Here is a 12,797-nt window from a genome sequence, read left to right on the forward strand (position 1 = left end):
GATGGACACCAATGTTACATGCCACCTGAGGATTCAAACCAAGATGAACAATTAACGATAAATGACGATGAAAAGAACGTTGATGCATATATATTTTTTGATTTGGAATGTCGACAGCAAGATATTGTTCAATGTGAGAAAAGTTATGAGAGTGGAGAAGATGGGAAATGTATACACTGTAAAAAGTCAAAGTGCTGTGCCTTTGAACACGTACCAAATTTATGTATGGTTCATAAAGTATGTACTGTATGCATGGATAGAGAGTTGGGGGAAAAAAGTGAGTGCGAGTTGTGTGGAATAAATGAACTTATATTTTCGGGACTGAATACTATCGATACATTTTGTAGTTGGCTGTTTTCTGAAGAAAATTTCAATGCTATCGTTATATGTCACAATTTCAAAGGTTATGACTCCTACCCCATTCTCCAATATTTGTACAAAAATGCCATCGTTCCGACTGTGATACCTAATGGTGCCAAAATCATGTCCTTGATACTTCCTACTTGTAAAATCAAAATGATTGATTCCATTAATTTTTTACCAATGGCTGTTTCAAAAATGCCTGCCATGTTTGGATTTTCTGAATCATCTAAATGTTACTTCCCCCATCTCTTTAACCGACAAGAGAATCAAACTGTAGTACTAAATCATTTACCAGATATGAAATATTACAATCCAAATAGAATGAAACCCGATTCAAGAACAATTTTTATGGAGTGGTACGAAGCCAATAAATACACACCGTTTGATTTTCAAAAGGAAATATTGAAGTATTGTCGGTCAGATGTGGATATACTAAGACGATGTTGTCTCAAATTTAGAGCTGACTTCCTCAAAGTTACCCATGTTGATCCATTTAAGAAGAACATTACCATTGCCTCCGCTTGTCAAACAGTGTTTAGAACAAACTTTTTCAAAGAAAACACAATTGGTATCATTCCTACACATGGTTACAATCCCGAACAGGTTCAATCTATAAAAGCTTTACAATGGGTGAAATACCAGTCTCATGCTCTGGGTATTAGGATACAACATGCTAGAAATGGGGGTGAAAGGGTAATTGGACCTTACAGGGTAGATGGTTATTATGAAACAGGAGACCAGAAAGTCGTATTAGAGTTCCACGGCGACTTCTGGCATGGTAATCCGAAACTCTATTCAAGTTCAACGGTTAACCCTGTCAATAAACTAACTATGGGGTAGCTATATCAAAATACTTTGACAAAACAAAAATATATAGAAGAGCTTGGTTACACATACGTATCTATCTGGGAGTCTGAATTTGAAAAAGAGTTAAAAGAAAACAATGCAATGAGGACATTTATAGAACAGCTTGATATGGTAACACCCTTACAACCTAGAGAAGCTTTTTTCGGGGGTCGAACAGAAGCATTTTCACTTTACAAAGAATCAAATGATGAAGAAACTATCGACTATTATGATGTAACATCCCTCTACCCTTTTATCAATAAGAAAATTTCGCGGAGATTGATAAATATGAAGGGTTAATCAAGTGTAAAGTTATCCCACCGCGAGACTTATTTATACCTGTCTTGCCTTGTAAAATAAACGGAAAGTTGCTATTCTCTTTGTACAAAAGATGTGCCGAATCCTTCCAACAGACTAAATGTTTACATACGAACGAAGAAAGAGCTTTTATAGGTACATGGGTAACAGACGAAGTTAAAAAGGCCCTTGATAAGGGATACACGTTGGATTGCATTTATGAAGTCTGGCATTTCGAAAACATCTCTCTTTATGATCCTGTTGCTAAAGAAGGGGGTCTCTTTACTGAATTTGTAAACACATTTCTTAAAATCAAACAGGAAAAAAGTGGTTGGCCAAAATGGTGTAAGAGAGAAGAGCAAAAACAAACGTATATTGAACAGTATTATGAAAAAGAGGGGGTCCAGCTTAATTACAATAATATAGAGAAGAACCCGGGGATGCGTGCTTTGGCTAAACTTATGCTCAATTCATTCTGGGGAAAATTTGGTCAGAAATTAAACAAAAATCAAGTAGAGTTCATTGATGAACCAGCCCTATACTTTGAAAAACTGACGAGTGATAGAGAAGAAGTAACAACTTTTAACTTTGTCTCTAATGAAATGGTAGAGGTACGCTGGAAATACAGGGATGAATTTGTAGAGCCCACTGGAAAAACCAACGTAGTTATTGCTGCCTATACAACAGCCCAAGCTAGACTTAAATTATACTCTTACTTAGAAAAACTAGGACCCCGTGCATTGTACGCGGATACCGATTCTGTTGTATTTACATCGAAAGTAGGAGATTGGATGCCCTCGTTAGGCGATTATTTAGGTGATCTGACGGACGAAATACAAGGAAATCATATCAAAACATTTGTTGCTAGTGGGCCAAAAAGTTACGCGTATCGATTACAAAATCCTGATGAGGCTGGGAAACAAACTCACTGTAGAATAAAAGGTATCACCCTGAATTTTAAAAATCAAATATCAATCAATTTTGAAACAATTAAGGACATAATTATTGGCCCATCAAACCAAGTCGTAACGGTTACTGATTCTCAAAAAATATGCAGCAACCGTGATCAAGCTAGACTTTTAACGATGATGCAAACGAAAAAGCACAGGATTGTGTTTGATAAGAGAGTGAGAGATGGACGTATATCTTCCCGTATGGATATTGAGTACATATTGATTTTGTAATGTATTTTAAAATGTTATTTGTACAAAAATAAAAGATAAATAGAGCAGTATTATTTGCTTTTTTGTTATTTTCCAATATTTACATAAATCTAAAATGAAGGATAAACATAGTAACGTGACGTCATTGAGTCCCATCCCGAAAATTATCTGCACCCAATCCACGTCATTGAGTCCATCCCGAAAATTGACTCCTCCCAATCCAACATGGCGGCTTTATATAGACAAAGAAGGAAAAAAGTGGTCTAGAGTGCCGTCCTCCACTACTACAAGCAATTTATCTATTTACAATTTTAAAGTTAACCTGAGAAATTGTTGAAAGATGAATGAAAGATATGATGTTTTTTGTTTGTTTGATTTTTTAAATTGCATTGATGAGTCTTGAACTATTTCAGACTGCCGTATGTCTTAGTTAAAAGAAGCAGAAGAAAATGATTTAATTAGTAAATGCTAATGATGTAAAAACGATACGCATGAGACAGACCTGGTGACAGTAATGCAGGTTCAGGTAATGAAATCATACTCACTGTAAATATTTAAAGATGCATTGTGCACCAATGATTTCATTATACATGTAGAGAGTAATATGTGCTGTGTGTCTGTTTTGTTTAGAGCAAGAACTTTGTGAAAATTATTACCCATCTTATTTTAATTGTAGCCATGATAATGATATAGTAGGGACAGGCCTACTGTGTAAGGTGCTGGCCACTGAATCAAGCTTTTTTGGTTTATGCACCACTGGGGTCTCAACTACGCCTTCTCATATGACACCATGAATGGTTTTTACAGGAAGTATATTTGAGAGATACTGATTCACATGAAACAAATGTTCAGTATTGAGACCCTTCATGACTGATTAACTTGTAAAATATTTTGGTATGTGCGCCATGAGAAAACCAACACAGTGGCTTTGCAGTCTGATCAGGATCCTTGTTGTTCGCTTTCAAAGCCTAAATTACAATTAGAGAAACTGTCAGCGAACAGCATGGATCCTGACCAGACTGCGCGGTGGTCGTAAAGCCACTATTTTGATTGATTTTCTCATGGCAAGGCTCAATTATATTATATCGATCCATGTGAAATCTATGATTTGTTTTTGATGATGATATAAAATTTATGATTGTAGGAAGTTGTTCATACAGTTCAATATAAACCTCTTGAGGGAAACATTTGAGGAGACTAACTGTCCAGTGTGTTGGTTTATAACATGTTTAAACACAGATATTGGTACACTCTGGTAAATGTTTACACTTGTAATTTATCAAAAAATTCCATAAAGAAAAATTCTAATATGCTTGTCTCTGTTAAAACATTCTTACGATAGAATGACGTCACGTTAACGTGCGGAGACGTCAAAGTTTTTGCTGCCATCAAGAAAGAGCTCTTCTATATTTTTTCTAGTGTTTGAGATTTAGGGCATATTAGAATCGAAATAATTTATAGCACAAGCGTGATTTAACACTATTTATACACTCGGGTGATAATACGTCGTTCAAATAATTTCACTCGGGCTGCGCCCTCGTGAAATTATTACGCCCGACGTATAACCACCCATCATGCATAAATATTGTTAAAGCACTCTTTTGCTACAAATTATTTCTTAAATCAATGCATAGGTCAATTAACGTTTGTAATGTCAATGAGAGGCATGTGTAGTTGGTTTCAAACAACTTCAAGTCCAACTGTCAAGTATGTAGTGAACTTTACACATGAAATGATGCATTACCCAACAGTAATTGACACACTGTTATTGTTTTAGCCAGACTACAGAAGAAAAAGTAGAGCTATTGCACTCGCCTCGCGTTGTCAGCGCCGTTGGTTAAAGTTGTCTGCCCCCTTCGAAGTAGGGGGTGTATATTGTTTTGCAGTTGTTGGTCAGTGTGTCAGTATTTATACCAATTGATCACATTTCCTTAATATTTGCCTAATTTCATATTTATTCCACACACAATGTCCTTGTGTGACCGTATACAAATATTGTTAATAAATTTCAGATTTGTCAAAAAGCATGGCCACCAGAGGGCATTGGCATGGTCACTTTCCTTCTGTGATTTTTTAAACAACATATGCCAAAATCACTGAATGGATTTTGATGAAACTTTACATAAACTTTACCCTAGGTAATCATCGTCTGAAATTTGACGCCTGCATGCCTAAATGTTCTGCAGTGGTCAATAGTAAATTCTAACATGGTTCGAATTCATTTCCAGTCAAAAAGGAAGGAAATTAAGTTCTGTATATTCTGCGATATACAACAGTTGACGCGCAGACTGGTAAGGGAGCATTATGACGTCAAATTGCCACATGACGTCCGATACATTACTTCTCTGGTAAATTAGTTCCAGCAAAAAATAAATTGAGAAGAATAAATATGTTATGGAAGAGTAATGATTTTGCTTACTAATTTTAATACCTAGATTTTCTCTGTTTTCCTTGTATATAGGTAATTGTACTGTAAACACAAAAATGGCCGAAAATGTACGGGTCACCAGGCTAAATTGTAAGTTAAGACCACAAGTTTATTTTTTTTAAAAATAATTATCCTTTGTATAATTGAATACTAAATGATCTGAAAGGAGATATTGTCTTACCAATGCAGAGTTAATTGTCTAACATTTTATTAACAAAGCTGTCTTTGTAACAAGAGCTGTCCGTAAGGCAGGAAATAATTACCCAAAATGTTAAATATCAAAAGAGTTTTAAGTTCAAAAGGGGACATAATTTGACCAAAATGCATATCAGAGTTATGGGACTTGATGCTATCAATTAGTTTTATAACCCCGAAAGCTTGTGTGGTTTCAATTCAATATCTGCATTAGCTTTGGAGATACTAAATTGCATGTAAAACTAACCAGAATTTTTTAAGTCCAAATGGAGTATAATTTGCTAAAAATACATTTTATAGTTATAGGACTTGACCCAGTTAGGTTGGTAGTTGATCTAGAAATGAAAAATATAAGTTTCAAATCTATATGCTTTTAAGTAATAGTTGTGTGTACTTGCACGCAAAACTTTAACCAGGATTTTCTAAGTCCAAAGGGGGCATAATTTGGCTAAAATGAAGGTCAGAGTTATTGGACTTGATGCTATCAGCTAGTTTTATAACCCCAAAGACACATGTGAAGTTTCAGTTAAACATCTGCATTAGCTTTGGAGATAGTAACTTGCATGTAAAACTTTAACCAGGATTTTCTTAGTCCAAAAGGGGGCATAATATGCCCAAAATACATGTCAGAGTTTTGGGATTTGACCCAGTGAGGTTGGTAATTGATCTAGAAAAAGCAAAATTAATTTCAAATATATATGCATTTTGGTAATATACGTAGCTGTATGTACTTGCACGCAAAACTTGAACCAGGATTTTCTAAGTCCTAAAGGGGGCATAATTTTGCTGAAATGCAGGTCGGAGTTATGGGACTTGATGCTATCAGCTAGTTTTATAACCCCGAAGACAGATATTAAGTTTCAATTAAATATCTGCATCAGTTTTGGAGATAGTAACTTGCATGCTAAACTAACCAGATTTTTTTAAGTCCAAATGGAATATAATTTGCTAAAAATACATGCATAGTTATTGAACTTGACCCAGTGAGGTTGGTAATTGATCTAGAAAAAGCAAAATTAAGTTTCAAATCTATATGCGTTTTGGTAATACACGTAGCTGTATGTACTTGCACGCAAACTTGAACCAGGATTTTCTAAGTTCAAAAGGGGGTATAATTTGGCTAAAATGCAGGTCGGAGTTATGGGACTTTATGCTATCAGCTAGTTTTATAACTCCAAAGACAGATATTAAGTTTCAATTCAATATCTGCATCAGTTTTGGAGATAGTAACTTGCATGTAAAATTTTAACCAGGACTTTTAAGTCCAAATGGAGTATAATTGGCTAAAAATACATGTCATAGTTATGGGACTTGACCCAGTGAGGTTGGTAATTGATCTAGAAAATGAAAAATATAAGTTTCAAATCTATATGCTTTTAAGTAATAGTTCTATGTACTTGCACGCAAAACTTGAACCAGGATTTTATAAGTCCAAAAAGGAGCATAATTTGGCTGAAATACAGGTCGGAGTTATGGGACTTGATGCTATCAGCTAGTTTTATAACCCCAAAGACAGATATTAAGTTTCAATTCAATATCTACATCAGTTTTGGAGATAGTAACTTGCATGTAAAACTTTAACCAAATGGAGTATAATTTGCTCAAAATACATGTCAGAGTAATGGAACTTGACCCAGTGAGGTTGGTAATTGACCTAGAAAAATAAGTTTCAAAGCTATATGCCTTTAAATGATAGCTGTATGTACTTGCATGCAAAAACTTAACCAAGGTGTGACGCCGACACCGACGCCAGGGTGAGTAGAATAGCTCGACTATTCTTTAAATAGTCGAGCTAATAAAATGGACTGTCTAAAACACAGACAGAAATGGCAAGATGCATGATACTTGTCAGGCGTAATACATGTCAATACAGCATACACTGGTATCAACATTTGATTACTGATAAAACTTATTAAAAATTGTTACTTTATTCATGAGATAACCAATATAATGGCATTGCGACCAACAGCCTGCGCATTCGGGCAGTCTGGTCAGGATCCATGCTGTTTGCTAACAGATTCTCTAATTGCAATAGGCATACAGACACTAAATAGAAAAATGGCGCCAAAAAGGTAGTAGCATAATGGCGGAGAGAAATAGTTCTTAGTTTTTTTTTGGCTCTGTAGAGTTTTTTCCTTGGTTTCTTTGCATTTTATTTGCTAAAATCACATGACAGATCTATGCTTGACATGTAAGGTCACTATGTTGGTTTTCTCATGGCACAGCTCATATCATATTTAAGACTGTCTGTCAAAAGTTTCAACAAATGTTGACTTCACTTCAATTTTCCATAAATAGTGTCGGCTGCACAGAAAGATGTGCATACAAATCTATAGGAATTCCCTTTAAAGATTGTTTAAAAAGATACATGAAATAAGTCTATTTAGTTGTAGTTTTTCACTTTATTAGTCTCATTTATGTACAATACAATTGGCAAAAAAAAAAAAAAAAAAAAAACAACAACAAAAAAACAAAACAAATAAAACACAGCTCTGCAAATAGCCATACACAGAATAGAACTAAAATTGCTTTTGAGAAAAGGGCATGTGTCCCACAACTGCCTAATCATCTAGATAGTAAGTCAGTATATATATATTGGTTACTTAGAGCACATGCACATACAAGACCCCAAAAGGACACCTATACTACTAGTGCGTATTTGCATTTTTGCCACTAAAAGTACCACTATACTACTTATAAAAGTAGTTAAAGGTTATATCTTTTTACAAGAGGGTCATGGTGATCCTGGATTACTCAGCTGAGTAATGTGAGCTTCACTGACAAGTGTAAGAAATCAGTTAAGAAAGTCAAATGTAAGTAAGCGTTGAAACGTAAACATATTTCAAATGTCAAACTGATCCTAAAATATTAAGAAGTAGGTCGTTAGGTCAAAATTATTGTCACTGAGTTTTAAGATCAGTGTGCAAAACTGAACCTGTCATCTAAAGTTCAAGGCTGTATCTTAACAAACAAGAAAGTAGGTCAAGATCACAGTTAGGTGACCCCCTAATTAATTGGGATCATCAGGTAATTATAATAAGTCTGAAAAACATGATCTGATAACATTGAAATATTTTTCCTATATATCAATATTACTCTTTTTCACCCTAGAAGCATAGTTCAAACAATCTTTTTAGAGGTCGACTACTCAGTGCTTCATTCCAAATATCAAACGCCTAGGCTTTAAACTTCCAGTCAAGAAGAGTTTTCCTATACAAGTCTACGTAAGATTTGGGACCCCCGGGGTGGGGCCTCTTTTCACCCCAGCTTCATAATTTGGGCAATTGTCATAGAGGGCCATTAGATGATGTCACATGCTAAATATCAAGGCTTTAAGCCTTGTGGTTTTGGAATAAAAGATATTCAAAGTTTTTCCTTTCGGTTGCCATGGCAACCAGAGTTCTGATGGGTTTCATTTCTTTGGGCAATTTTGAAAGGAGGGCATCAAAGGATCATTCCTGTGAAGTTTGGTGTAAATCTGCCCAGTGCACGTGGTTTTGAAGAAGAAGATTTTTATACAAATTGTTGACAAACGACGGACGACGAGTGGTCACAAAAGCTCACCTAGGTGAGGTAAAAAGTCACAGGGTCCTTATAAAAGTAGTATAGGTATCCTTTTGGTGTCAACAATGCGCAAGAAATCTTAGTGGTTTTTTTGGTAATTCAAGGGCCCTAATTCCGAAGTGCCGAAGGCCAATTTTGCTAGTTATCGAACATGGCCGATCACTTATTTGCAAACACATTTTGTTCAAGTTTGGTGAAGATCGGATGAGAAATGTTCTATATAGAGTGTGGACAAGCTTTGTGACACACAGACAGGAGTAAATCAATACGTCTTCTACACCACTGTGTAGTGGGAGACGTACATATAAGAGACAACAATGAAATTTAACAAGAGCTGTCCGTAAGACAGCGCGCTCGACTTTTCTCAGTGCTTGACTCTAAACTAGAGCTTTGCCAGTAGAAAAAATCCAAGTTAAAAAGGGACAAACTCTGTCAAAATTAAAATCAGAGTTATGGGAATTGTGTCTCCTAGTGAAGACTTTGATAGTAAATAACTATTTTGAGTTTCAAGTCAAAAGCTTTAATAGTAACTGAGATATTTGACTTTATCAAAAACTTTAACCAACAATTCTAAGTTAAAAGGGGTCATAACTCTGTCAAAATTCAAATCAGAGTTATGGCAATTGTGTCTCCTGGTGTGGACTTTGATAGTCAATACTATTTTGAGTTTCAAGTCAAAAGCTTTAATAGTAACAGAAATATTTGACTTTATCAAAAATTTTAACAAAAAAATCTAAGTTAAAAAGGGGCATAATTCTGTCAAAATTCAAAATAGAGTTATGGGGATTGTTCTTCTGGTGTAGACTTTGATAGTCAATAACTATTTTAAGTTTCAAGTCAATAGCTTTGATAGTAACAGAGATATTTGACTTTATCAAAAACTTTAAACAACGGCAACGCCGACGCCGACGACGAACGCCGGGGCGAGTACAATAGCTCTACTTTTTCTTCGAAAGGTCGAGCTAAAAATAGACTTGTAATTGAATATTGTACATACAGTGCAGCCTCTGTAGAGAAACACCCTTTGAGAGATACAAAAATTGACTGTTATGTAAAGGTTGTTTTTCTAGAGAGGTAAATTTGATAGTATATATCAGCTTAGGGAAATTTTGATGATGTTACTTTACAGAGGGTTTTGCTAAAGAGAGGGCCGCTCTGGAGAGGTTGTACTGTTATCTTATATTAGTCTAATTGTTTATCTTTAAAAGTAAATCTGCAAATTGAAATGTCATACTATTTCTTTTGATCACTGAAACACTACACATAAAGTGCGGTTACATTTGATTTTAACCTTAGAAAATTAACCATTATTAAAGACGTTTCTGTGGGTTTTTATATAGGTCAAAAAGGAAAATTTAAACTAGCCAAGAGAATTTTCGTAAACTTTGCATAATCATAGAGCATCATATCATAAACAAATTTATCAAAAGAAAATGAGGGTCCCAGTGCTACTTTTTGAGTTATCGCCATCTGAATGTGAGATATGTTATAAAGTCAATAGGAAAGCCTCCACTTTGTAACTAATTATTAACGTTAAAGTTCTATGTGAAAGTTTTGCTGCATGTTACAGCCTGCAACCTACCTGCCTAACATAAGCATATCTAAATTTCGTTTTTTGGGGGTGGTGATTGGGGGGGGGGGGGGGGGGGGGGGGGGGGGGGGCGTAATCACTGGGAGAATTATACTGGCCATCATCAAGATTGAGGGAATTTTGAATTTTTTTTTTGCATAATTTTTTTGGCAAAATCTTTTTGAATATTTTTATGATTTAAGTCTGGTACACTATTGAATATCTTGAGGACCTGTTGCGACCATACCATCAGCCAAGAACAGCCAAACATCAAAGTCTCCCTGTGAGAGAGAAGATTTTAATTGCTTTGAGATTTTTTGCAACTGGGGGTGTGCAGTTGAATAGTGGGGATATCCACCATGTTTCTCAATCAAACGTTTCTAAAACTGTGAATGAGGTGGTAACATCACTTTGTACACCTGCTTTAATTCAGCAGTTTGTTTCCTTCCCTACACAAGCAGGCCCAACAATTTTACGGAATAGCAGGGTTTCCGAAGGTTGTTGGAGTAATTGACGGGACCCACATTAAGATACTGGCTCCATCAGAGGAGGAGGATATATTCGTTAACCGGAAGGGCTATCGCAGCATAAATGTGCAAGTGGTGTTTGATGCCTTTGACAGGAACGAGGAATTTGTTGCACGTTGGCCTGGTTCTACACATGACAACAGGATACTGCACAACAGTGGGCTGAGACAGCTTTTTGAAAGAGGCTTTGTCAATGGTGGTTATCATCTGTTGGCGGACATTGGCTACCCGTGCCGTAGATGGCTGCTGACCCCTACCTCAACCCTCAACCTGGGGCACAGAGTGCTTACAACAGGTAAATATATCAACTTCAATCTTGCATAACATACACCTGTGTTACAACTTAGTATAATTTCGACTTTGCAATGATTGCTATGTTAAGTATTAATCTTTAAAGTTCAAAATTTCATATAGAGGCAATTATACCAAATATTTGAATTAAGATGAAGCTGGCTGGCAAAATTTTGTTAATTTTGTAAAATTTGTATGCGTAGGGTATATACTTCACATTTTGACAGTGTACGTATAGAATCTGGATGTTTTGCACAGCCTTATGTCTGCCTAATATGGCCAGAAGTGTGACTGATTTCGAAATCAGTCAAACCAGTACACATGAAAACTAAAAGTAGTTTTTGATTTAAATATATGAGACTGTACAATTACAATTTTGAAAGCATGGATTAAAATAACTAGATAACAGTCAATCTTATTTTTGCATGTATAGAATAATCAAATCTTTTGCATGTTTTATCATCTGGTAAACAACAAGCGGTTCAATCTGTCAATCTTTGTGCTAGTTGCAATACACTAAAGTTGAAGCACAAACCTATTAGAGAACGCTTTGATGTGAAATAGCACCCTGACGTCATGGGCTACCAAGTTTAACAAAATTTAATAACTTTTATCATCAAGTTACAATAAACAAGTTACAATCAGAATAGACCATGCCAATTTCAGGTTAATTGTCTGATTTATCAGGAGTCAGTAGCCCAATGCTTAGATATTTAACAATCTATGCTTACACTCCTGGATCAATTCCTACACATCTAAACTTTGAGCTGTTGTACCTGTTGAAACTTAAACCACTAATGAAGTGATTATTTCATACGTATACGAAAGATGAACCACGTTAAACCAGAAACGAGAAGGCTTAATTAGTGTTTTAATGTGCACTGAAATTTTAAGAATACATGCAATTATAGACTTTATCCATAGTAATTCGCTATTTCATCTACTGATTGTCAGAAACTAATAAGCCAAAAAATATGTGTAGCAGATACAAGTCTTAATAGATCTCAACAATACAAATTGTTTATATGCAGCATGTTTAATCTAATCGGGCTATGCTATGATATTGATCCGAAAACGTATAATCTCTTCACATCTGGTTTCAAATATTAAAACATGGGTCTGAAATGTATTACTTCTTAATAAAAATGCAACATATGATTATAAAAATATACTATATAACAAAGCCCACAAAATCACAAGAAGTAAAGTTGAGAGAGGAATTGGGCAACTGAAGAGAAGGTTTGAGGTATTGCATGGAGAAATTAGAATGAAACCAGAGAAAGCTTGCAGGTAGAGTATTTAACTTTTTTCCCTTTTAAAACACTATTGTTCAAATTATAGTAATATTGGTCTTTCAATCTGTGTCATGAACATCATTCGGAAATTCTAAGAATTAATTTATGCATGTTACCGAACACTGTATGATAACCAAGGGTTTCACTATTTCAAGACTTAATTTATTTGAAACCGAAGCAAAAATAATGGGCCATAACTCATAGAGAATTGTTTACACGACGTGCATGTAAATTTGTTTGTTGCATCAAAATCTAAAT

General features: G+C 35.2%; 1 protein-coding gene across 1 annotated transcript; it reads left to right on the plus strand.

The window, feature by feature from the left end:
* Positions 1-7,350: 7,350 nt before the first annotated feature.
* LOC128552531 (putative nuclease HARBI1) lies at positions 7,351-12,538 on the plus strand. Its single transcript, XM_053533578.1, has 3 exons — positions 7,351-7,364; positions 10,860-11,248; positions 12,429-12,538. The coding sequence occupies exons 1-3, from the start codon at positions 7,351-7,353 to the stop codon at positions 12,536-12,538; spliced, it is 513 nt and encodes a 170-aa protein (XP_053389553.1).
* The last annotated feature ends 259 nt before the right edge of the window (positions 12,539-12,797 follow it).

The sequence above is a fragment of the Mercenaria mercenaria genome, unplaced genomic scaffold (genome assembly GCF_021730395.1).
Source record: "Mercenaria mercenaria strain notata unplaced genomic scaffold, MADL_Memer_1 contig_2878, whole genome shotgun sequence".
Taxonomy (NCBI): Eukaryota; Metazoa; Mollusca; class Bivalvia; order Venerida; family Veneridae; genus Mercenaria; species Mercenaria mercenaria.